General features: G+C 37.5%; 1 protein-coding gene across 5 annotated transcripts in view; it reads left to right on the forward strand.

Annotated features, from left to right (window-relative positions):
- GRM8 (glutamate metabotropic receptor 8) overlaps window positions 1–27,776 on the forward strand; it is a 388,670-nt gene that overhangs the window by 314,713 nt on the left and 46,181 nt on the right. For 4 of the 5 annotated variants that reach the window (XM_076329675.1, XM_076329646.1, XM_076329666.1 and 1 more), the window contains exon 9: window positions 14,637–15,572. The exons of the other annotated variant lie outside the window; for it this stretch is intronic. In XM_076329675.1, the coding sequence (XP_076185790.1) occupies window positions 14,637–15,572 (936 nt within the window). The remainder of the gene's footprint in view (window positions 1–14,636; window positions 15,573–27,776) is intronic. 5 annotated transcript variants of the gene reach the window in all.

The following is a 27,776-nucleotide window of genomic DNA, read 5'->3' on the forward strand; positions in this document are numbered from 1 at the left end:
GGATAGTCATCTAATATTTATCCAGGACTTTTCATCCTGATAAATCCCCAAACACTGTTTTTTTAAAATTATTTAAGGACAGGGAGTGAATTGTTTTCCACATTTCCAAAATGGTATCACTGTTTTTAGTGATGATATTATGATAGTACAGCTTAAGGCAGGGAATGAAGAATGCATAGCTAATCTCATTGTAACTTCAGCTTGCAGTAAACTGTTGTGGTTTAACCTGGCAGTTTAACCTCAGCCGGCAACTAAGCACCACGCAGCCGCTCGCTCATTCACCCCCAGTGGGATGGGGGAGAGAATCGGAAGGGTAAAAGTGAGAAAACTCGTGGGTTGAGATAAAGACAGTTTAATAGGTAAAGCAAAAGCTGTGCACGCAAGCAAAGCAAAACAAGGAATTCATTCACTCCTTCCCATGGGCAGGCAGGTGTTCAGCCATCTCCAGGAAAGCAGGGCTCCATCACACATAACGGTTACTTGGGAAGACAAACGCCATCACTCCAAACGTCCCCCCCTTCCTTCTTCTTCCCCCAGCTTCATATGCTGAGCATGACGTCACATGGTATGGAATGTCCCTTTGGCCAGTTTGGGTCAGCTGTCCTGGCTGTGCCCCCTCCCAGCTTCTTGTGCACCTCCAGCCTGCTCAGTCGGTAGAGCATGGGAAGCTGGAAAGTCCTTGACTGGTGTAAGCACTACTTAGCAACACCTAAAACATCAGTGCGTTATCAACATTGTTCTCACCCTAAATCCAAAACACAGCACTGTACCAGCTACTAGGAAGGAAATTAACTCTATCCCTGCTGAAACCAGGACATAAACAGATTTAGTGTTGAGTGGGACAATAAGATGTGCTGGGAATGACTGGATCAAATAGGGAGGATTGCAGTAATGTTTCCAGTAACTCCATGAACTGAAGCGAAATCCCCTTTATGGAAAGCATATGCATAAAGCTAAGCAATGGCTTTGGAATGGTTAGCTGAGATTTGCATCGCCAGAGGCCATTGCAGCAAGGAACTCCTATACTTGTGATGTAATCCATCTGTTCTCTTCCCCAGTGCTATGACCTCATTAGCAGAACTGTGACTTCACTTTGAAAAGTAGAGTAGCTGGAGAGAGTCCAGCTGCAAGCAACGATGATGATCAGCCATCTAAAAGTATGCCTGTAGGGAAAGATTGAGCAAACTAGGATTGTTTAGTCTGGAGAAGACTGAACTGAGGGGAGTTATGTTAATCTATTTCAATACAGAAAAGATTATTCAGGAAAAGAACAAACTGTTAGTCATAGTTAATTTGGCTATTAGGAGAAGTAGTGGATTTGAATTACAGTAAGAGAGATTTAATGCAGACATGCTGGAAGATTCTAATGATGAGGATAATTAAGCACTGGGCTGCATTGCCTGGGAGGCTGGGCAACCTCCAGTGCTATGGGCTGGTTGGAGCAGGAGAGCTGTACAGACTGATTTTGCATAGTTGATTCAGAGGTGGGGCCAGAGGAGTACTCCCGAGATCCCCTTCAGCCATCATTTCTTAAGTTTTCTGGCTTTTGATTGTCTTGTTTGATTTTCTAGTAATCCCCTCAAAGGTAGATTTCCTGTATGCCTTGAGCAAATGCTGGGAGGGATATAAGCAATTGGACTCCTACACTCTAAGTTTCCTGAGTGAATGCAAGACTCTGTGTGTCTTTAGCAAGAGCTCTAGAAGAACACCATGACAGATTTATTAGTTTATAAACTTGGTTACTTATTTAGGATCTTCTTTTGCTTCAGGTTGTGCATCACATTAGTAGGTAAGGACAGCTTTTCTATGAATCCTTGGAGAGCTTTCCATTCACATATAGGACTCCAGATTGGAATTTTTTTATGATAGCTGCTTAATACTTCCCAAACTGATTTATGTTCCTTTACGTCTATGTGGAAAACAATTTACTATTGTGGCAGTGGTGATTTCTTTTATTTAGACCTTCTATCCCTACCATATCTCAGAGAAGCATTTTCCCTGTAACCAAAAGGAATACAGCAGCTCTACCCGTAACAATATTTAAAATGCATTATTAATTAGCCAAGAAGTAGGAAAAGTATGATCATCAGCATTTTTTATTTACTTTATTCTTATAGATATAAAAAATTGGTTTCTTAAACGGGTATTCTGTAAAACCGCAAAAGGCAGTATAAAGAATTTAGCTGTTATGAGAATACATTGAATTTTTTCTATTTATCTGGCCTAGTTATGATCTTAGTTTTTTATTTGTGCTCAAAATATTTAGTACCTGAAATCTGCCCTAGCACTATAGAAGACAGCTAAAGGGATCTCAAGAGATTATCTAGCCCTTGCATAAAGTTAGCATCTTCTATACTTACGTTACTCCAAGGATGAAGACTTTACAACCTCTGAGGGCATTCTCTTCCATTTCTTAACTACCCTTATCACTCTGAAGTGTCTTATAAATACCTGACTTTACTCCTCATTGCTATAATTTAAGCCCATTACTTCTTATTTTATTCAGTATACATTGAGCACATCCTCATCCTTTTCATGTATTCGAAGACTGTTTTTTTACCCCCTAGGCTGTGTTATTTCTTCAGGCTATGCAACCTGAGTTTGTTCAATTTAGTCACATAGATCATGTTTTCTAGACACACTTCTGATCTTTACTGATTTCCTCTGGACTCCCCATTTGATTCTCCTTCAAACTGAAACACAATGATCCAGCCTCCACAAAGTGCTCTGGCTGAAGTCTCACTAGTGCAGAGTACAGGAGAAACATCATTTCATGTATTCATAAGTGCAGAGTAGAGGGGAAAGATTATTTTACCTATCTGCATTTCTCAGGATGGCATTTGCCCCTTTTGCAACAGTATGACATTGGTTCAAGATACGATAATCCACTAGAGCCCTGAGATCTCTTTTTTCTGAAGAGCTGCTATCTCTCTGTCCTTCCTGACCCATAATGTGCTACCTGTTAGTTGTCCCTGTTAAACTGCATGGTCCTTTTTTTCAGACTCCCTGCAGTATCATTTGGAGTAAGTGTCCTGACCTTCAGCATAGCTTCAACCTTTTCCAGTGTTATTGCCCAAATTTGATCACCATATACTCTATTTTATCATCCAAATTGCATTGAGCGGTTATTACAAGTATTGAATAATAGCAGACTAAGAATAGACCCTTCCAGGCCCCACCCTGTACCATCCTTTCCATTCTGACAGTGAATCAATGACAAATTTTATCTTCCCACAGCTTTCTGATATAATTTGCACCTAGCCCTTAGGGGCTAGATCTGTTTCAATAGGTTGCTTATGACTGAGAGTGTAATTTGAGATGGTGTCAAAAATCTTTCTAATGTTAAGATAAATGACACCTAGCTGCTTGCCTCTCGTCCACGATGCCTGTTACCCTCTCACTGAAGGAAATGTGACAGCTCATTGTTGACAGATCCCTTTTGGCTGTTATTTGTCTTGTTTGTTTTCTCTGTGTTTTTGAAATGTGTTTGTTTATTTCTTTCAGGATTTTTCTGGGAATTCAAGTTAAACTGAATGATTGATAATTCCCTGGCTGCTTCTTTTCCCCCCTTTTCTGAGCATAAGCACTAGGTTTCCCATTTGCTAGTTCTCCATACTTCCCCATAAAGTCTCAAGAGCTTTCTATCTCCTCAGTCAGTTCATTAAGTATTGTAGAATAAATCTCAGTCCATATGAAAACCCCTGACTTCCTGAAGTACTCTCATTTTGAACGTGTTCATCTTTCTTTCCTTAGGAACAAGGATTTTTTTTTCCCCTTTTTTTCTGACTGAATATGCTGTGTGGTATTTTCTCTAGCTTAAACTTCTTCCACATGCTTGTTTTGTGCCTGCCAGATCACTAAGTCTCACCACAGAATTTTCAATTTAATTATTGACTCTTCATTCTAAACAGCAGCATAGACTTGGCAGAGAGAGCTCTTCCCCTGCTGCTGAAAATCTCAGTATAAAACACCGTTTGTTTTCTGCCAGTTCTGAACTAGTTCAGACATTCAGACTTTTTATATGTGATTTTGTTACCTGCCTGGAACTGTGTTTAAAGGGCCAGTGTGATTTTCTTTTGTTTATGTAGTGCTGAAAATTCAAAATTATTATCATGGAAAGATCTGACTGTTCACTAAGAGGAGCTGGCAAAGAAGATATGAGTTATTATAGTGGAAAACCACCTTAAAGTAATGTCAAAATGTACATCTCAGTGTTTAGGATTTTGCAGTGCTTCAGGGTAGAATGTACTTCACATATTAACAGCTTTTTTTCCTAAAAGCATGTTGGACAAATATGTCAAGAATGGTTTAGGTATAGTGCCTCTTTTCTTGAGACAGTGAAATAAACTTGATCCCTACATTTCAACCGAGCTTGTCTGTTCCTCTGTCACAGTCAATTAAGGTACAAGGTTGCTGAGGTGAGGGCAACTTTACTCAAAATTTCAAGTGCTTCACTTTGTTGAAACACTGTTTAGAAACTGAGAAGCACAGGATCACAGGATATTCCATCTCTGTTTTCTGTTATTCTTTGAGAGGTCAGTGATGAAGTTATTGCCTTTGTGCTTTCTGTCTTGCTGCCGCTTATGCTTGGATGGAAACCTCAGGAAATAGATGTAAAACCACCCTGCTCTCTTTGTTCAGTTCCCTTATTAGAAATCTTTTTGCTACAATTCCTCAAAAAGCATCTGTTTGGAGGTATGCTATAGCTGCTGACTATCATGCTGATCAGTGTTGCCTTATTGTTTTTAGGATGTCCTTTTCTGTATTCTGCTGATACTCTGCTCTCCTTTGTCTTATGGTTTGACTGTGAATTCTTTAGGATTGAGACTGTCGTTTTTTTCTTGTGGATTTGTATAGCCCTTAGTGCAATTGAGGTCTTGGTCTGTAAGCATTGTGGGAATAAAAATAATATATTATTTGTGTGTTGGTATTATTTTGTAGGAAAGGTTGTGCAGGTTGGAATTTAAAGGCATTCATTCTTCAGTTTCATATGCACAGCATCTTTTGCACTGAACAAGAAATAGGAAATAGATTAAACCCTTTAAAAATAAGGAGGCAGGATTAAAACTGAAACGAACCCATCAACATCTTTTTTCATACTGAACTGAGGCTTTTTATGATTGGCTAATTTCTAGTTTTCAAATAATGAAATATTAAAGATAACAAAAAGGGTGACAAGTCATCTCCTTAAGTAATAATAAATATGTGCATGGGTCATGCTTTTGTTAGTATAACTCTACTGAAGTTACTGGACTGATCTAAATCTGCTGAAGGTCTAGCCCAATACATTTTTTTGCAGGCCATCGTGAAGGTGTTTGGGGACAGCAGCTTCTTGTTTTGGTAAACAAACTCACCTTTAAACCAATAGAATAATTAAAAGCATGTAATGGTGACTATTTTTTCATTAAACAATGGGATTTATTAAATGAATTAGTCTTAAAATTTAAGAAAAAATCTATATAAAATTCCTTTGAAGTCAAATGGCAGCTGTGCTTAGCCCCTTGTGTTCCTTCTGTTTACTCTGAGCTGTGAAGTGGGGGAGAATCTGAGCACCATTGGGAATGAAAGACATCTGACACAGATTGGAAGGCAATATAGTAGCTATGGAGCACCGGACTTGGGACAGGCCAACTCAAATTTAACTTAGGTAACTGTAAATAAAAGCAACAGATTTAGGAGGGAGCATGTTTGCCATGGGTATTAAAAGCTTAATCAAGAAATGCAACTAGTCTATTAAACTAGTGATGGCATGGACCTTGGATAGAACTGAGAAGATTCTCCAGGCACAAGGAAAGTGATGTTAAAAAACTCTTTGCCGGAACTAGGCTCCCTTTCTTTTCTCAAAGCACTAAATTTTTTGAAGTATGCTTGTAGGCTATTTCTGCATGATTAACTGCAGGAAGAAAAAAGTACTTCCAAGCCTTATGGTTCAAATGGCCTTAGTACTAGAGCTTGTCAAAACCTATCACTTGATAAAAAAGGGCGATGGTGGAAGGCTTCCTCTCAAAACAACATTTTCTTGAAATCTAAACCTGACAAGTTTTTTTTTTAATTTGAGGTTTTCTGTATATGCTTAATTATAAGCAAAGTTATGGCACAGTCTGCTTTTGGTAGCATATAATGTCTTCAATCCCTGTGTGTACATCATAAGTTATATATATAAACGTTCATTAAAATCTCTCCAAGTGCATGTCAGGTATATGTAAGGGCAGTGAGGACCTCTAGGTAAGGATATGTGATAGAGATTGTCTATGTGAAAATGGTCTGCATAAAGAATAACTTTGGAAACCTAATTTGTAGTCTGATCTATTGATAGTAATTATATATTTCCAAAATATAGACAATAGATGATGCAAAAAATCTGAAGTTTGCTGATGTCATCTTGAATAGGATATTTCTGTGTCATAAAATTATTAAGAAAATAATTGTGGTGGGGATTTTTTGTTTGTTTGGATTTTTTGTTTTGTTTTGTTTTGTTTTTGTCTCATTTGTAAATAAAGAGGCTATATCCAGAAACAGGTGCTTAAAATTTAATTGTGATTCATGCTTCCAAGAAAGGAAAAAAAAAAAAAAAATCTTGCTTATATTGAATAGAAGTGCCTACTAGATTGCTGCAAAATTCCATCTGATAGTTGCACAGTGCAGTAAGGGTAGCTGTTTACTTGATGACCTGCTAATCACTGCACTTTGTGCTAGTTTACTCCCCAAGGCATCTGAGAATAAAAGGTTGTTTTCCAGGTATTCCATACATATTAATAAGTTTGTTGTTTGGCAAATTGAAGAAGGGAATATATCACAGCTCCTTCTACCCTTGTACCAAGAGTCTGCTAGGATCAGCGCTTCTGTAGCCCATCAGTACCACAGGTACTGGAAAGTAAAAGTAAAAAAAAAGTAAAATAAACAGATTCCAAACCATTCAAAGGCTAGCATTTTAAGACTGGGGTTTAAAGTCTGTATAGCACTAATAAACACTCTCTGTAGATTATGATACAGTGGTACAATGATTCCCTGTTTAAGGTTTCCACAGTATGCTCCTCTATGTAAGCAGCTGTCATGAATTATATGACTTAACTAGTGAGGCTCGTTTCTTTGAGGTAAAATTACAGTCTCAGCACACTAAATAACATATTTCCATTGATAAAGCAAGGCTAGTATTTAACCTTTTCTGTTTATGAGCATAAGAAACTTTGTATTTGTTTATACCATTCTTTTCTGTTTGTATGTATTACCTCAGGGCATCCTTCCCTTTAATGATTTTGCCCTAGCTGAGAATGACTTGTTAATATGGCCAGAACATTAAAAATACATTCTCTTAGCTTTAGTAATTCCAGAGATTGGTGATATTGTAGTTCTGGGAAACTGGAGATGACAAGAAAGATTTTGGCATGCTGAGGATTGTTATGATATTTCTGGTATTAATTCTTTGAAAAAATATTGCTCGGTTTTAAAAGTAAAAATTATTTTAATCAAGCTTTCTACAATATAAGTACTTGCTAGGCAAAAAACCTTCCAGACCTGAGAGATGGAGACCAGTTATATCCCTACTTAAACTTCTTACCCACATTTTAAACTTACTTAAGTGTCTCCACTGTTCCTGTCTGCATGACAACTTCCCTCCAGCCAATTGCAAAGTTGAGATTCAAGCAGATTGCAGGTTAAATAGTTTGCCCAAGGTCACCGAGAAAGTCAGACTGTATCAGAGCCATATAGGCTAACCCTAAGCTTAGAGACCAAAGTTGTTAAAACGTTCTGTAGCACTGCGTTCAAATAATATAAATATCACCTTCCTTCCTGTAGTCCAGGACATTTTAAATCATACATGCATATAAAAAATTATGCATACATGCATGTAAACATGTATTCAAATTTAAATGCCAGTAAGTTTAACTGTCTTTGTTTTTTTCTTTAGGGAAGCTGTGAGATAGAGATGGTAAGTGGTGCGCCTAGGAAGAACTTTAAGTAGGTGGATTCACAGTTAGGAGAAATCAGCTTCCATCTGAGTTGTAACAACAACCTGTGCTTTTGTTCCTAAAGAAAAAAAGAAAGAAAGATTTTCCTTGTAGTATTTTAGACTGGTCCTTTAATAGTCATTGCATCTAAGCAAGCTTCTCAGACTCCTCTTCAAACTGATATTCGACTGCATTTCAACCAGTATGTGGTAAAACCAAAGATATGAACCCGTGTTCTTGCAAACCTGTAGGAATGTCTATGCCTGAAATTCCAGAAAATGACATCTCAGTTGTTAGGAAAACATCTGTAGATAGTGAATGAAGTAAATAATTTACAACAATTATGGCAATTTTGGTAATGATAGTGATTTTATACTGCCATTGACAATCTGGATTCATTCTGGTTTTTGTTTTGTTTTGTTTTAATTTAAAACTGTATTTTTTGTCCTTGACTTATTTCCCTTCTGCATATGCCTCTTAAATATTTGTAAGTTTAGTCTGTAAGTATACCCAGCTTTTCTCTAGAGAGATAAAATCTGTCTGACAGGCTGAATTCAATGATCATTATATTTAGGCTCATAATGAATTCACTTTAGTTGAACGAGTTTCAGTTTAATTTTGGTTTTTGATGGTTCAGATGACTTGATTGGACAAGGTACATTAGAGACTTGAACTTTTACTGTGAGAACAGATACATTAGACAATTTAAAAAGCTAAATATTAGGCTAAATTGCCTTAATTCACCCATTTGCTATGCTCCACTGATGAACCTTTTTGTTAGAAAAGAAATACTTCCAGGAACTCAAGACAAAAATAAGAACAACTCTTAGTGACAGCTGGAGGTGATAGTTCTTTGTCATTTTTATAACTAAGAATTTGAATATCTATTAAAAGCCATATAAAGTTATATGTGAAAACCTTGATGCTTCTGAAAATCTTGGCTGACTGACTGCAAAATAAGATGTTTGCCTGCTCCCGTAACTCTGGTAGAATGCACTACTTGCATTCCTCTGTCCAGATCTTGTATAATTCCATTCATTGCAATAATACCCTTAAACATATATTATTCATTATTTTAAATAAATATCTAGCTCTGAGATAAGATTTCAAAAATGAAAATTCCTGCAAGTCATAAGATAACATAATCAGGAACATTAAAATATTATCCACCATTGTCCTTGATATAAACTCTCTGAAGGCCGTCCAAGTGCCTTTATATTGTCACCGGTTGCTGAACTATGTAAGTGATAATTTTTTCCATGATGATTAAGAATGGAAAACAGAGTGGTTTTGTACACATAAATGGTTCAGAAATGATATGTGACCTATTAACAGCATTTTTGATCAGTCTCCTCCGGTTGCTGAGGGCATTGCTAAATGAATGAGTTGCTTGATTATTGGAAGAACATAGGTGCCAGGAACGTGAATGTGTTACTTGTACTGTGTCATGTAAATCTCATCTTGTTTTAGCCCCGTTCTCACATCATTAATTTTTAGCTTTATTATTAGATATTAGAGGAAATTGTATTTGTAATGTCCATGAAGGATAGAGGTGTTTACTAGATTTTGATATGAAATGGCATTTTGTCTGTATTTTAATGGTTTAGTGAACTGTGAATCTTAGTGCTGCAAATTAAAGCAAATTGCAGCTCCGTCAGGCAGATATCTCATATAGAGATGATTTTTATGTCTATTTAAATAGCAATGAAGCCATTCTCTTTTTGTATCATGATGCATTTCATAGAAAATAAGTACGTGTCTTACAGACATGCTGTCATACTCTTTCTGATGTTTTCACTCTGGTAACTATTAGAATAGTAGAAAATGGAACCTCATCTTAGGGGAATGTGAGGTACTTCATGATAGCACATCAATCTATCAGACACTTTCCAAATTCAGAGAAGATACTCAAACAAAATTAATAATAATATTTAAACTATTATTAATAATAGATACAGAGCTAGGCTATTCCAGTCCATCTGACCTAGATGATGAATTCAGATACATTTAACAATGAACTTTGCCTTGTCATGTATCATACTGTAGTGAACAGCAGCTAGAAGATGTCACATGAAAATGAAGGTGACAAGTCTTCTAGAAACTAAGTTTACCTAAGGCTACTTAATAATCTGAGACTCACCCAGCCTTAGCAGTGTCTGAGCAGTATAAAGAGTGCTGCAGACCCAGATATTTTGATCGGTAAGGGCTGAAGAGATGCAGAACTTTTTCATTCTTTTTCAATGCCACCCCCCCCCCTCCCCCCTTTCTTTTCTATCTGGCTTTTGTCTGGCTTCGGCTTCTTTGTCAGATTTTTCCCCCCATGAGAATTTTGTTTAAAAATGTGTGCCTAAAGTTAAGCTCCCCTGAAGTTAGTTTTGTATCATTTGAACTTCTAGATCACTTTGGGGCAGGCTTTCCAAAGTATTTAGATTGTGAAAATTGCAAATGGAAGCATAGTGGGATTTTCAAAAGCACTTAAACAGATAAGGCACTTAGCTCCCATTTAAATTAATTAGCTGGATTGAACAAGTGCCTTTGGCACTTTTGAAAGTTCCACTGCTAAGTGTTTATGTCTACATAAAAAAATATGATTTTCCAAAGAAGCTGAGCATCCAGCAACTCCCTTTAAAGTTTATGACTATTACAGGTTTTCAGCAGTTCTGAAAATTATACCATATCCCTGGTTCTATGTTCCCAAATGATCCTGCTTCACTTTCTTGTTTCTTAAATGTTTTTACTATCATTTATTGTCTAAAGTTAATCTCAGAGAAGAAGTGGGATCAATAGTACTATAACCTAAGAATAGAAAAATAGTGGCACAGGTGAATCTTCTGCATGGGTTCAAGAAGCTGAGTCCTTTGGTATATACATTCAATGACTGAAAAAACTGATAGAGCTTTAAGACCATTGTTGTAATTATGTCTTGTACTGGATTTCCTTATTACATTCATATTATGCAAAATAATAGCTCAGAAACACATTACAGGCAAACAGTGCTGCAGGTTGTGGGTAGCTGGGAATGAACCAGATGACCAGAAGTAGCATGACTTTTCAGTCTTTAATTGCTGCATATATAGAAACCCTTAGCAGACCTCTTCGGATGTAATAAAAGCAAGCAGTGCTCACTCTGAAGTATAGTTTTCCCTGCCCTTTACTCTGCCTCTATTACAGTAGTGTCTAAGTAGCAGTCTGAGGGTGTACACACATTAGCATTTTGGTTTTAATCAAGAGTCTGCTTTTGAAATGAATCTGCTAATTATTCCCACTTAGCACGCTTGCTCACTGTGGAGTGGATCTCGGGCTATGTGAACTGGATTGCTTTTGGCTGAAATGAAAACAGAAGATGCTTTCCAGAAGGACATCTAATCTTCTTTAATCATTACTGGATGTTCAGTCCACTGAACTACGTCAAAATTAGTTCAATATAACCTTCCTTCCCAGACTCTAATTTCAAATACTGACCAATGTAAACAACAAGTCCTCAGAGCCAACACCTTTGCTCCACAGACCGGCTCTTACTATGCCACGTTGCTTGTTAATGTAGCTATAAACTGAGTTGTCAGGATGGTTGGGTTCATGGGAGAATCCCATCTTTGCACCCACTTTCAGACTTAAGATCCTACAATGCCAGAATCTCAGATCTGCAAGTATCTTAAAGGGGATCTCTAATTTGAAACACTGGCCAATGTTTCTTGGGAATATATCTTCTCTTTCTTGTTAGATAGAAAATGAAATAAAAAACTCATGAGCAAGAACTCATAACATTTTTGTTAAGAACTTTTTCAGAAATGAAGGTCAACCGAAATGTAACTGAAGGTTTTGCCTAAAAAAAGTAATCCAGACAAGACAGATTGTAAGACATGACTTGTATACCTTGTAAAATGCACCTGCACCAGCCATTCATTCTGGTTATACTTTACATTGATTTAGAATTTTTTAATGCTTTAAGAGTCCATTCTTGTTTGAATCATTCCATCACTAACAGCTAATAGTGCTTATATTCATAATTAATTTAGGAAAAAAAAAAGAAAATACTCAAGTTTGTTTAGCCAGTGAGTTTTCCAACATTCATAACCCTGTATTGCCATGCTGGAAATTATATCTTGTGTAGTTTATGTGTCAGATGTACTAGAATGAAAAACATAACATGAATCTTTACCAGTGACCTTCAGAAATAGGAATTTATTATCCATTGTTGCCATTGGGCAACACTGGGATGTTACACCAGTGGGATGCGTAATCTGAGGCACTCTAATGTATTGCCAGCCAGGAAGAGTTTTTAAGCATGCTTTTAGTCAATTAAAGCACTGTCAAGACAAAATTATGTGAAATCATAAGTAGCTGATTTCACATATAGCTGTACAATAGAAAGATATTGTTTTCTTTTTTCTTTTATTAAGGTAGAAACTCTGAAAGACACAAAGGAATTCTGTGTACCTATCTAAGCCGTGGATTCACAATACAGTAAATGTGGCTTTAGGATGCTTAAAGCCAGATAAGAAACACTGTAGCTTCATGGTATTAAATGCTGATCTGGTATAAACTTACTTTGCTAGTTCAAATGTGTTAAAAAAATTAGACACCTTAGCTTTATCCTGTCAGGCTTTCTGCCAGATTAGATATTGCCTGTCCATGCCATTCTAAGTTTATGCTGGATCAGGCATTGTGTACTCTCCTGCTGATTCTGTATTGTGTGCTATAATCTGGCAAATATGCAGTACTGTTCTTTCTTGAGTCATCCCAAACTTATCCACAGATCTGGATTAATGACCATGGCCTCCTGTTGCCCCCATTATCATAGTATCTGACTAAATCACTAGCTTTGATGTGTTTATTCTTCTAACAACACTGTGAAGGAGAATATGTCTTTGCTATCACACTGATTTCATCATAACATGTTTCTTCTCCTGTCTAGTAGATGAAACAGTAGGGGTTATGCAGGCTTCGAGAATTTCAGTGATTAAAACCAGGAGATTGTAACAGAGGTGAATATTTTCTTAGAGTGTCAAGTGCTCTGCTAGGGCTCTATCAAAGCTATTTCGTGCAACTGGATTATTCTTATGGTTTTTAGGAAGCTAATTATTTAAATGATTTCCTTTTAGATAGTGAGCACAGACTGCACTTTGTGTAATTAGCACAGTCCTTGATATAAAATACGGTTAACTTCTGTAAGTTCAGGACCAATCCAAACCCCACTGAAGTCCTTGAGTGACTCTGGGGAGTCACAGAGCTGGTTTTATGAGTGAGTTTCTTGTCTCCTCGTTATTGTGTGGTCCCTTGTTTGCCCCTTTGAGTGGGGAATAACAGCAAAGTCCTACACCGTGCAGAAAAGTGGACGGAGGAGACTGAGAGCCTGGCTGCTTGTTGCTGCTTTATTCACCCTGCATGGTGCTGTAACTGGTGCTCTGGCTCTCCGAGGAAGGCAAATGAGGCCAGCAATGTTACATTGTAATTTATTCTCAAATCTGTTGAAAAATTGCTGGAAAAATAAACCATTAAGGCCAAAATTATCCTTCTTGATAAGCTGTCCTCATTCTGTCCTCCTCCAGAAGGAACTGAAAACATTCCTGTCACGTGAAGTTTTGTTACTGCTGTTTCACTTATAAATAAAGCCTTCAAATTAACCAAAAGTGCTAAGCACTTAATAGGCAAGAACAAGGCAAGTCCTTTGTCCTTGAGTGCTTACTACCTAACAAAGGAATGAAAGGTGGAGCCTGGGAGCAACACAGAGTGATTCTGGTGCCTACAAGTAACTCTTTGCTCCACGCACTGCTCTGGTTCACTCAGTGTGACCTCTTGCAGAACACAGTTTTACTAAGGGTGGGCTAGGGAGACCTGGGTCCAAACTGAGTGATAATTTTAAGCAGGAGATGCTTTAAATCCATGAATTTCCTATTCAGATTTTATTTGGGGGGGCATACAGGAAGAATAGATATGTGGATTAAAAAAGTATATTTTTCTGTGGAGAAATCTGGGATTTCCAAAACAAGACTGCATTGCGTGTGTCTGTTCCGTACTACAAAAAGATCCTTGGACTTTTTAAATCAGGACTAAAGTAGTAGCCATGACATCTTTTTCCATTATTATTCAGAAAGCAGTATACACTCATTTTTCTCTTCTAGAAATGTAAACAAAACAGTCGTGCATTTTAAGACTTAGAAAGTGGAAAAGTATAAAATATCCCCATTTGTGGAAGAGGTGGCATCACAGATCTTTTTTCTGGCACTCTTTGTTCTGCCAGAGCTGATGCAAGGAGATTTTAACCTATTTCTTTACTGTACCAGAAACTTATCTGAAACTCACATAGCCTTATTTTGTAATTAAATGTTTGAGAACTACTGGTATTTATATTTGCATGGGATTAACTTTTAAAGCACTGTGTACAGGGCTTTTTGCTTTTAAACTAGCCTGGAGCCAATAAATATCTTTACAGGCGTCAATTTGGTCAGCAGTAAAGAGGTAAATAGAAACTAATGACACTCATCAAGCTTGTGGCATGAATGATTTATTGGACACAATCATTTCACACTTTCATAAAGTCAATACAAGGGAAAGAAACAGGTTTCTTATTATGGTAAACTGTATTTGTACTGTCAGCACGCAGTGATTTATGACAAACCTGTGGCCAGGATTAGGATATTATAAATGGGGGAAAATAGAAGGCTTATTAATTTTTTATACCCACAGGTAGAAGACATGCAGTGGGCTAATAGAGAACACACTCATCCAGCATCTGTCTGCAGCCTACCCTGTAAAGCTGGAGAAAGAAAGAAAACTGTGAAGGGAGTGCCCTGCTGCTGGCACTGTGAACGCTGTGAGGGGTACCATTACCAGGTGGATGAATTCAACTGTGAACTGTGCCCCATTAATAAGAGGCCCAACGCCAACCGTACGGATTGCCAGCTTATCCCTATAATCAAACTGGAGTGGCATTCTCCTTGGGCCATTGTGCCTGTCTTCATAGCTATTCTCGGTATAATTGCCACCACCTTTGTGATTGTGACATTTGTCCGGTACAATGACACACCAATCGTCAGGGCCTCTGGACGGGAGCTCAGTTACGTGCTCTTGACTGGGATTTTTCTCTGTTACTCCATTACTTTTTTAATGATTGCGACTCCTGATACAGTGGTCTGCTCGTTTCGAAGGATCTTTTTAGGACTTGGCATGTGTTTCAGCTATGCTGCCTTGCTTACCAAAACAAACAGGATTCACAGAATATTTGAACAAGGTAAAAAATCTGTCACAGCTCCCAAATTTATTAGTCCAGCTTCCCAACTGGTGATCACTTTCAGCCTCATATCCATGCAGCTTATTGGAGTCTTCATCTGGTTTGCTATCGATCCACCACATATCATCGTAGACTATGGAGAGCAGAGGACACTTGAACCAGAAAATGCCAGGGGAGTTCTCAAATGTGACATTTCAGATCTTTCTCTCATTTGTTCCCTTGGATACAGTATTCTCTTGATGGTCACATGCACTGTTTATGCTATTAAAACAAGAGGGGTTCCAGAGACCTTCAATGAAGCAAAACCCATTGGATTTACTATGTACACAACCTGCATAATTTGGTTAGCTTTTATTCCAATCTTTTTTGGTACGGCCCAATCAGCAGAGAAGGTAAGTGATAATAAGTTTACAAATCAAATACTATCCTCTTCTTATTTTCGTCTCACAATACTTGTAACACTACAATATTTTCACTCTCACAAATGAGTAATTCTGAATGTTAATTGCAAACAAGCTCTCAGAATTCACAGGTAATAAAATATATGATTCAAAAGGTAGGTTTCCTATATTTTAACACAAGAAACTGAATGTGATTGTGGTGTGGCTGGCATAATAATGTTGACATTTTCTCAATATATCCTTAAATGACTGTTTCTTCTAACATTTATTATCACCCTTCAGTGATGCTCTAGCCTGTTACATGAAGCACTATAAATCTTTGTTATCATCCACAGATCTGATAGAAATGGTTGCATTTCAAAAGTCTAAGAAGATCAACTTACATTTGTCAAAAATAATGAAGAAGAATGCCTGGGCAGAATGAAAAGAATTACTTCTCTATCTGGTTGACATGTACAACTTACAAAAAAAAAAAAAAAAAAAAAAAAAGAGGAGTGAATGAAGTGTATGTAAAATCATATAAAGCGTAAATCACTAATTATTATCTCAGAGCAAAATTAAAACATTTTCCTGATCTTTTAATGAGAAATTAGATGTTGCATACTTGGATATCTGTTAATCCTTGTTCAACTGGAATGGATCTTTCCTGACATGAGTCATGGTGAGCAGTACAAAACACGTCAGACATTTAACTCTCCTTCTCTTGGTTCTAATGGGAAGGCAGAGGTAAATGTCGACTGTGTGAGTTTTTATGCAGCTGATAGTGGCGAAAATGACAAGTTAGGTAGGAAAGAGCAATAATAGCAGCATCAATCTTCAAAACTGCAAATCTGAGAGACTTGGAAAATCTTAAAAATAAGAAATTAAACTCATCAGTCTTTTACATAAACTCTTTCTCCTTTTCTTCTAACAGGTGATTTTTATGTTTTAAAATATACATTTTTATTTAATTAATTTAATTGGAAAAGTCAACGTGTCCACTTATAATTGTGCAAAAGTTTGACATGTCTCTGGTTTAGAGGACCAGAGAATTAAAGAATAGGTCTGTATAGCTTGATAAAATACCTGCTAATTCAAGCAGAGGAATTGTATTGGGAAGAGAGTGTGGCAGAAAAATGTTTTCCTCACTAAAAATTGAAGTAAGTAGGCTTGCTGAATTGGATCAGGCTTGATTTCCATGGCCTTTTGGATTAAGTCAGGGGAAGTCAGTACCAAGGTAATGGCATATCATAGATACAGTAAGTAAAGATAAAAAATCCTCTTTAATATAGAAAAACATGTTTAGGTGAATTGTATTTAAATCCTGAATTTTTTGTATGTGTAGGCTTAAGTCAGAAAAATACTTTGTTATATAAATGTGTGGTACTTTTTGTTTTAACAGCTTGGGCCAGTCAGTTTTATGGCAAATACCTATAATAAAAGAAATGTATTTCTGAGTATTGAAACACAGAAAATATTACTTGGCTGGCAAATAGTGAGTTTTGATTTCCCCCATTGGTTCACCTTAGCTTGTAGTAAAGGATGATTTGGTTTTGACCTCTGAAGAAGATATTAATGAACACCTCTTTTGCATTTCTTTTATGAAACCCAAGACTGAACACACAAATTATACTAAATTGCACAGCTTCTAACACTAAATTTCACTTGTTAGTTGCCTTTTTGTCTAAATGATTTGTTATTCTTCAGATGACGACTTTCAGGAGGAAAAAAACCAAATTAATATGTTAATACAGTAGCTCTGTAATTCAAATAATTCTTTTCACAGTACTTCTACTTTTTGCTGCAAATAAAAACATATTTCCACACAAAGTCTTATGGACATCATCATAATAACTCGTGCATTCATACAATTAAATTGCTTGTCTGAATAGGACAAAAATGTAATATCTTAGTGCACATTATATATACATTGTCTGAATAAACTCAAAGTTGCTTGTAGGTTTCTCAGTTAATGCATGACACCAAAAGAAGCATTTTAAAAACAAACATACATTATAGAATATCTTATTTGAAATTCCGTATTATGATCTTTTTTGAGGATGAAAGAAATGAAAGAAATGAAAGAGAAAATAAACAGACTTTTGTGAGGTGCTTACTTTGCAGTCAAATTTAGAATCCTGAATTTTTTTTTTTTATGGCTTGAGTTTGTTCAGAGAGAATGGAGCAATAAGCTGGGGAACGTACAGTGCTATTTGAAAGCAATGGTTCCTTTTTTGAAATGTTGACAGTAATAAAATTTAACGTAGTATTCATTACAAGCCAGGTGTACTTCCAACTGGCAATTCATTGAACTACTAGCTTTAGACACACTTCTGTTTGAACAAAGAGTAGTTAAAACTTTTCCAAAATGTTTTGAGAAACTTCTGTTTTCCTAAACATTAGTAGTGCTTACAACAGTAGCAGAAGTCATTATGCATTTTTTGAAAGAGAGGTTATATTTACTTAATTAACTATTCCATGAACACAGATTAAGTAGAAAGTGTATTGAGAAGCTTTTATTTTTATTTTACTGTCAAAATATTTTGACTGATAAACTAAAAAATAGGACCATCAATGCTAAAAACAAGTGTCTAGACCAAAAACTCATAGATCGTCATGGAAAGGTTACGTTTACATTTAGTGGCCCTGGGATCAAGTCCTAAAAGTGTAAATTAGCTAAGAGATTCTGGATAGAAACTAGAGGAGTATAAACCTGTACAGTCAGCACAAGTCCATAAACTGAGTGTTCATGTCCGACAAACTTCAAATGTGCATGATGAAGGACAGGTAAATAAGCATAAGTACATTTCTGCAGACAGTGAATCTTGCTTATATGTTCTTGCTGTGAAGCACAGGACGGGAAGCTCATCTCTCTCTACTGTGCATATGAGGAACCTTGGCTCTGTGGCTGGTTAATACAGCTGAGTTAAATGCCTGAATTTGCATGGTGTGGCACATCCATAAGAGAAAATATGGCAAAAGTTAAGGTAACTTGACAAGACTCAGTGGGAATATGTTGATTTATAGTCTTGACATTTGTAACATTTTTAACAGCCCTTTATAACAGATGCTGTTTCTACCCATATATATTATCTCAGTGTATGTATAAGTTTAAAATCAATACAAAATTGAAAAAACTACTATATAAAATTCAAGAAATTAAAAATAATATATCTCTATGGACAATTAACAAAAGGTTAAGATACCAATCCAAAATAACCTTGCATAACCCAAGCTTGGTGGCTTTTATGGAACTCCATGTTTATTGTTTGTCCTTAATCTCAAGCAGTAGAATATAAAAAACCTGTGCTATTAAACACACCATTTTTAGATTGTCATTTCTACAGATGTTCTGCAGACAACAATAAGAGCATTGATTTTAAGTCCTGTGTGATTTTTTTTGTCTAATTCATGGTTTTGACCATGCATGATCAAGCCTGTTTTGACAGCTGCTGCTTTACGAAAAGTACCTACTACAAATAATTAAATTATTCCAGTGGGCCATTGAACTGAATGAAAAATGTAACCCTAACACATAAAATACCAATTTTGTAACACTTGTGTAAATGTGAGTGAGCTGCTTTAGAGGAAAAGGAGTGAAATTCTGTGAGAAAACATTCTGTGAATATAGCTTTCATCTATGTCATGCACGTGTACATGGCAAAACACTGGAAATACTGGGATCATCTGGAATAGAGATGTCTAAAATGTCATGATGACTGGAATGCCACAGAAAAAAAGAGTGAAATTAGCTTAGTGATTAAAACAGCTGTTTGATGAACCTCTGGGTAAAATTAAGTTACAATGGCAGACTGCACAAAAACCAGCTGAGGATAGATGGCTGTCTAAAGTACATCCCTATTTGAAAAACTGAACTTTTTAAATTTCCTTCCTGTTACTGGTTTTGACAGGTGGATGAATCATGTTAATTCACAGATAAGAAAGACATCATTTTTTATATTAACCTGGAAATACTCTGTTTTGAATGAGAAGACGAATACTTGTTTCCCATACTGCGAAAGAACAGAGGTTGCACTTTCTGCTAAGGAAAGAGGACCATAGAAAATGCTGAACTATTTCTTCCCTCTCTTCCCATTGGAAGAAATTGCAAGGTGTAATCTAACAAGGCAGATAAACTTTAACATATTTTCCAATTATTCTGACAGGTTTGATCTCTCTTTTCATAACTGCAGTAAAAGCAAAACAAGTTGTAAAGTATGGTAGAAATCTTCCCATAAATCATTATTCTTATGATCTTACTATTCCAGTTGTTTTCATCCTGGATTTGCTGATCATGTGGATCTTGTGCTTATATCCAGCTGTTAGTAACAGTAAAAGAAGTTAGAAACACTTCCAAGAGTTTACAGATGACACCAAGCTGAGTGGTGCAGCTGACATGCCAGAGGGACGGGATGCCATCCAGAGGGACCTGGACAAGCTCGAGAAGTGGGCCTGTGTGAACCTCATGAGGTTTAACAAGGCCAAGGGCAAGGTCCTGCACATAGGTCGGGGCAACCCCCGGTATCAATACAGGCTGGGGGATGAAGGGATTGAGAGCAGCCCTGCCGAGAAGGACTTGGGGGTACTGGTGGATGAAAAGCTGGACATGAGCCAGCAACGTGCTCTCACAGCCCAGAAGGCCAATCGTATCCTGGGCTGCATTAGAAGAAGCGTGGCCAGCAGGTCGAGGGAGGTGCTTCTGCCCCTCTACTCTGCTCTGGTGAGACCCCACCTGGAGTCCTGCGTCCAGCTCTGGAGCCCTCAGCATAAGAAAGACATGGACCTGTTGGAGCGGGTCCAGAAGAGGGCCACGAAAATGATCAGGGGGATGGAACACCTCTGCTATGAAGAAAGGCTGAGAGAGTTGTGGTTGTTCAGCCTAGAGAAGAGAAGGCTTCAGGGAGACCTTCTTGCAGCCTGTCAGTACTCAAAGTGGGCTTATAAGAAAGATGGTGGCAGCCTTTTTAGCAGGGCCTGTTGCAACAGGACAAGGGGGAATGGCTTTAAACTAAAGGGGGGTAGATTTAGACTAGATATAAGGAAGAAATTTTTTACGCTGAGGGTGGTGAAACAGTGGCACAGGTTGCCCCGAGAGGTGGTGGCTGCCCCATCCCTGGAAACATTCAAGGTCAGGTTGGGCGGGGCTCTGAGCAACCTGATCTAGTTGAAGATGTCCCTGGTCATTGCAGGGGGGTTGGACTAGATGACCTTTAAAGGTCCCTTCCAACCCAAACTATTCTATGAGTCTATGATTCTATATTAATTTGACTTGTAAGCTACTGTTGTAGTTGTCAAGAGGAAGCTACTCAGTTTTCAGTGGGAGGGAGAGGTAGTTCCATTGGTCTAGTAAGATATATTCTTTAGCTTAAAAAAAAACCACAAAAAACTACTAGTGACTATTCAGGTAGAGACCCCTTACTTCCCCCACATTTCCACACAATTTAGACAAATCATCTTTTTTTTTGTGTTCATGTTATGAATTCTTGGCTAAATGCATTCCTGTGTCTGTAAGAAAACAAAGCATCTTAATGATGCCTCAGATTGTGTTAATGAAGCAGACTGCACTGAGCCTTTTCTTCATCTCAAAGCATTCTCTTCTAATTCTGATCATATTCAGAGATCTAGCTCTGCAGGTAGTCCATGCAGTACACATCACAGGAAAAAGTAAAAAAAGGCAACTTATCATGTTAATATTTCTTCCATTTTATGAAGAATGTTTGGCTTGACCAAACCAGAATCTTTAGTGCCAACATTGTGCATAGCATAAGGATTAATCTGAGGGATATTTGGAACAGTTTCTAATTTTCATTATTATGGGATCCAAAGTTAGAAGACTGCTGAAGCAACACTTTCCACAGTTTATCATTGTTCAAAATTCAATTTCTGATTGCAGATTTTTTCAGAATCTTTAGAAAGTGGGAGGACCTACAGGATTAAAACAAAACTATTAATAATTGAATTTTTGCATGTTTTGAAACATAAAAAATTAGATAAAATTCACCAGATTATCTGATAGAAAGAGTCCTCCCTCTCACTGGAAAGTGTATGTTAAGAAAGGAGATGTTTTTTGTAATGTTTTGTCATTTCATGTTTTCCAAATGTAAATATTTCATGAGCTAAATTATTTCTAAATTTGATAATTTCTTAGGATTTGTGACCTAATCCTCAGCAGAAATTAGGACTTTGTTGTTCTGCTGTAGAAGCAGAGTGGGAAGAAAGATGTGAATAAGAGTATGACTCAGTTACAATTTATTGCCCAGTCTTCCTCTTCTCCCTTTTCCTCTGAGGGAAGTGCCTCGCTCCTTGCTTATCCCTGAGACAGCATGTTTCCCTCCAGCTGGTGAAGATATTCGGTGCAGTGCAGGTCATGGACATTGCTGAGTCCACTCATCGGCTGAACGAGTATAATGGTTGCAGCAGCCCTACAAATCTTCTCTTCCCTTCCTAGCCTTCCATGAGCTGGTGCAAGAAGACAGAGGAGTGGTCATACTTCTCTGGTATGGTTGCGTAAATTGCTGCTTAAAAGGTACTTCTAGTGAGAAACCAGTCAAATATAGTAATCTTCCTTTCTTTCAAAAGTCACTTTGCGGGAACCCATTCCACAAGTTGTTTCTTAGGAAAAGCTGCCCTGTTCCCACTAGAATCACAAGTGAAAATTATGGAAAAAGTTTATTAGCTAATAACTGAGACAAAATGATGGATTGGGTCATTTAAAATATTGTGGGAATTTAGAAAGCTTTTTTTCAGTTTCAACCTTTTCTTAAAGTGAAAAATGTCTGAACTGACTGTTAACTGTAAAGCCAGACTTACATTTAAAGAAATATTTATCAAAACATTTCTGACCGCTTTTGGGACAAGTACTGACTTTCTTAGAAACTAAACCATACTATAGGGTAATTATCTAAACTGCATTAGATTAACTAAGAAATCAGGAGGTATTACTGTAGTCAGCCAAGTCAATCTCTTGTGCAAAAAGGTACCTTGAGCTCTGTTCACTTAGATGCTGTTCAGGCTCATTTTGATAATTTAAGATCATAGCATTCTTTGTGGGGTAGTCATCTGCTCCCTTGTTTAGCTGCTTTGCTCCAGAAGTGAATGATTAGAGGAAAAAAAGACAAAGCTCCCAAGTTCTTTCAAGTTGTTTTGAGGTGAAATGCATCTGCAAAGGTTTGCTGAAACCCCGTTAGACTGAAGAAAAAAAGGTCCCTCTGCTTCTGCCGGCTCATAACATGTAGGTGTGACCTGCCTGCTTAAAGTGCATGAAAGCGAGGGGTAATATTTCTTTCAGACTGTGCTACCCATGCAACGAAATCTTGTGGAGGGCTGAATGAAGCTACTTTTTAAAATTCTAGCCCCTGTTTAGATTTTTTATTATTCAGCATAGTGTGTACCCAAGTTTCAGCAAGTGTTCTTGCTGAATGAAGGACTTTGTGCAAAGCTAATGCATACATAATTTTAAAGACTCAACTTTATTGTTTTAAGATATGCCTATAGTCTTTAGGTTGTAATTTCATTTCTCTGTTTACTTTAATACTAATTAAGCCACTAGCATTTAAAATATGTACACTGAGCACTGATTTTAATTATAAGGTTATTAGAAAGTATTAGGAAGAGAGAAAATGCCAGATTCTCTAAGAAAGAAGTGGATTATTTAATAAAATATAAAGCCTTTTTTCTCAGTTCAGTGAGACACTCGTGTGCACCTGGAAGTTGTATACCCTGTTCTTTTCTGCATGGTTGCATATCTGTTCCAGTATGAGCATTGAGCTGGCATACCTAGTTGTGTACATTGAAGAGATGTGCACCTGTCACATAATGGAAAACACCAGCATTTGTCTTGTCTGACATGTTTGCTTCTAGCTCCATGATAAATGATAGCTTCTTTCCCAAAGACAGGAAAGAGCTGCCAGAAAAATTAAATTTGCCTCTGATCTGCTTCCTGCCCCATCCTGGGGGATGTCAGAGAATTGGTAACAGGTATATGAAGAAGGAATGCTTGCCAGAGAACTTTAAATAGACCTTTTTGGTTACTTGCTGATTTCTATGATAAGTACTTAATTCTAACTGAGAAGTAGAAACAATTCTGTGAAGCACAGATAGCTAAATAGCTCTGTCATCTTCATCTAATTTAGAAAAGAATAACCAGTAATCACAGAGGGCAGTTTGTGAAAGATCACAAGTGTTTCACAGAGATAATCTGGAAAAAAAATTATGCCTTATCTACTGTATCTCTAGAAATCAGATTCACCTCATAAAAATACTGATCTTTTGGCTCTGATTTGTTCAGTGCCAAAAATCTGGTTGTCTTCAACAAGCACATTTAAAGAGAAATCCTTCCAGTTGTACTAGATGATCATTGCCCAGTAAGAAAGAGATTGCTCTTTGGTATTAAGATGCCATAAACTGTCACAATTGTGTTTCATCTACAAGTGTAACTGTGAGATCGGGTCCTCTATGTCATTATTATGCACAGGACAGCACAGTCACTGATGGTTTTGCATAAAAAGAAAAAGTAGATAATACATCTTACAGTTTAATCATGCTCTCAACTGCTTCATGCCCAGCCACATTGCATCTGAAGAGGACCACAGACAGTTTAACAGTTCATTAAAAGCAAGCATATTTCTTTTGACCAATTGCAAGCCTCTCTATATGCAACAGGAATTGATCTGGGGATTCAAGGGATGCACATAAAATGTTGCATCATGGGACCTTATAAAAAAAAATGGATTGAGACAAATGCAGCTCCTGCATCTTGTTTTGTATTCGATACAGTCCATTATTTTGCATTCAAAATGAAGGGACATGTAGCAATTTCTGGACTCAGATGCCTAATAAAAAGCTCATCCTCACAGAAGTATATGTGCCTACAAACTCATTTCAGACTGAAATCTGGTCTCAGATTGAGACCAGAGCAGGCCGATGTGTTACTGACCAATGAATCTTTCAGTAAGTAGCTCCAGTGCTGCCCTGTGGCCTGATAGGACCCCATTCCTTTCAGCCATTGCTTCAAAACAGTGAAGTGACTTACACTTCATGAATTCTTAGAATCATAGAATCATTAATGTTGGAAAAGACCTCTAAGGTCATCAAGTCCAACCGTCAACCCAACACCACCATGCCCACTAAACCATGTCCCTAAGCGCCTCATCTACAAGTCTTTTAAATACCTCCAGGGATGGGGACTCAACCACTTCCCTGGGCAGCCTGTTCCAATGTTTCACCACTCTTTCAGTAAAGAAATTTTTCCTCATGTCCAATCTAAACCTCCCCTGGCGCAACTTGAGGCCATTTCCTCTCGTCCTATCACTTGTTACTTGGGAGAAGAGACCGACACCCACCTCGCTACAACCTCCTGTCAGGTAGTTGTAGAGAGCGATGAGGTCTCCCCTCAGCCTCCTTTTCTCCAGGCTAAACAGTCCCAGTTACCCCAGCCGCTCCTCATAAGACTTGTTCTCCAGACCCCTCACCAGCCTCGTTGCCCTTCTCTGGACACGCTCCAGCACCTCAACGTCCTTCTTGTAGTGAGGGGCCCAAAACTGAACACAGGATTCGAGGTGCGGCCTCACCAGGGCCGAGTACAGGGGCACGATCACTTCCCTACTCCTGCTGGCCACACTCTTTCTGATACAGGCCAGGATGCCATTGGCCTTCTTGGCTGCCTGGGCACACTGCCGGCTCATGTGCAGCCGGCTGTCAACCAGCACCCCCAGGTCCTTTTCTGACAGGCAGCTTTCCAGCCACTCTTCCCCAAGCCTGTAGCGTTGCATGGGGTTGTTGTGGCCAAAGTGCAGGACCCGGCACTTGGCCTTGTTGAACCTCATACAATTGGCCTCGGCTCATTGATCCAGCCTGTCCAGGTCCCTCTGCAGAGCCTTCCTACCCTCGAGCAGATCAACACTCCCGCCCAACTTGGTGTCGTCTACAAACTTACTGAGGGTGCACTCCATCCCTTCATCCAGATCATTGATAAGGTTCCTAGGGCATTGGAAGGGCTGGTTTAATTTGGATAAAGCAAAACTAGTGATAACACAAACTGTATAGAAATTATCTTTAAGCAAATTTTTGAAAAATGGAATTTAACGTCTGTAAATATACAGGAAGAGGGATTTTTTTTTCGGTTGAGAATGATACGTTAAACCCACATACTGGGAAAAAATATATCTATGGATAATAGAAAGTTAATTGCAACTATCTTTTACACTTTTACTCTTGTTAAGAAAAATAGAAAATCCTTAAATAGGACACTGTTTAGAAATTGTGTTGGAACTCTTTCTGGGATGGTCTTGGGAGACTTCTTGTACTTGCTAGCTCCTGCCAGGTTGGAAGCAGTACAAAAATAGCCTTTGCTGTAGCTTTAACTGTGCTTTTACCTTACTGAAAACAAGTAAACACACGTATGAAAGACAGAAGAAACAAATTAAAAAGGCTTAAAGCTTAGCCCTGAGTAGATATTTAGCTTTTCTTCTTTCTTATCTCCTACTACAATAATTCCAATTTTGCATAGGTTCCATAACACTATCAAGATTTTGATCTTACATATATGATAAAATGCTGTGGACTGTTAAATTGCCATGCATAGGCTGAGCCTTAATAACAACACATGTACAAGCTCATCACCACATCTGGAACTTGACTCATGATCAGCACTTAATCAAAGCCACATTACCCTATATTTCCTTTAGACTAATAACATTTTCAAGGACAATTATGGTGACTCAACTAAAGTGTTAGTTATGTAAAGCACAGTAAGTTGATGTGTGTTTCAGCCCCTTGTGACCATTCTGTTAAGAATTGTCATTGTGTAGCTGAGAATATGCTAATGAGTTAAACATCCAATAAAAATACAAGATCCAGACCATAAATTTAATTAGATATAAGCCCAGTAAATTTTGTAACAGATTTGATAAATAAAATAAAAATCTAAAATTTCATGTAGGGGACAATGAATGTTAAATTCATATCTCATAAAGATGTGAATACCAGGAACCAGAAAATGATGGAAGTCAGATTTCATACAGACTAGTGAGCTTTATGCTTACTCTTAAAAAGCAGAACTAAATCTGTTATGGGAATAGATCTTTAATTAGATTGTTAACACTGAGTATGCATGTCAGTGTGTGTGTACCAATATTTCATTTTACATAACTGTAAGCTCTTTCTTGCATGAATCCAGAATAATTAGTTTAAAAGGTCCAGCAAAAGCAATAATTTCAATACATATATGACTACCTTCTACAAAACAAAGATTTTAATTGGTCATATACATCTATTTTTTTTAAAGCCTATTTTTCTTTCCATTTACAGTGAAGCTTCTTAACAAGGGATAAAATGACCATAGAGAGATCCATATGAGCTAAGCCAAGAGAGTCAGAATTTAACAGTAGCAGAACGTTATCTTTTTTCCTAGTAATCCAGCTAAAAATGGATTAATTATTAAATATCCTCTTAACTTCAGACATGAATTTTCAGTATGTACATGCAGTTTGAATTTTTCTCTTCCTAAAATGGTGCTTTCCAGACTTGAGAGTGATTTCATAATCAGTCAGTTTACCAGAAACATGGTCCTAGTAGAATGGTCAAATGATTGTTTTCATGGTGATTATCAAGGTCGTGTTTACTTGATATTTTGAAATGTATGGACGGGGTTAAAGTGATGTTATCAGTCTCATTGGTAGAACTGATGACACAGCAGCATAAATCTGTTTTTTGCAGAAAACTTCCTCCTCTCTACCACAGTACAATAGGAATAGTTGAACAATGAAGGGAAGAAAGGTACAGGACTTGATTGTCTTTTTTTTTAATTCCACTGAACTCAAATGGAATAACAGCAGGTATTCACAGGTATTGTGAATGCCATTCAAACAGGTACTGCACAACATTTCCCAATTACAAAACAGCAAGGTCAGAAGGAGATTAAAAGAGAAGCGGGAAACTACTTAAAAGACAGTGTTCAATAGCAAATATAGAAAAAGGTTTTTAGCTCTGAAGCTGAGGAGCACATGACATTTTGCAAATGTCTTTTCTAGTAAGCTAGCACTTGTAATTGAGTGAGGTATAGCAGAAGAGCTCACAGCAGGCAAAGCATCTATCTCCTAATCTAGTCATCAAAAAGACACAAGCAAACCAATGTGGCATGATACAGAAATTGGTCCCAAAGCCCAAAACTGCTTTTCAAACAGTCTCTGTAAGGGAATTGTTCGCACCATATGTTTT

This window comes from Aptenodytes patagonicus, chromosome 1, assembly GCF_965638725.1.
Source record: "Aptenodytes patagonicus chromosome 1, bAptPat1.pri.cur, whole genome shotgun sequence".
NCBI classification, from domain to species: Eukaryota; Metazoa; Chordata; class Aves; order Sphenisciformes; family Spheniscidae; genus Aptenodytes; species Aptenodytes patagonicus.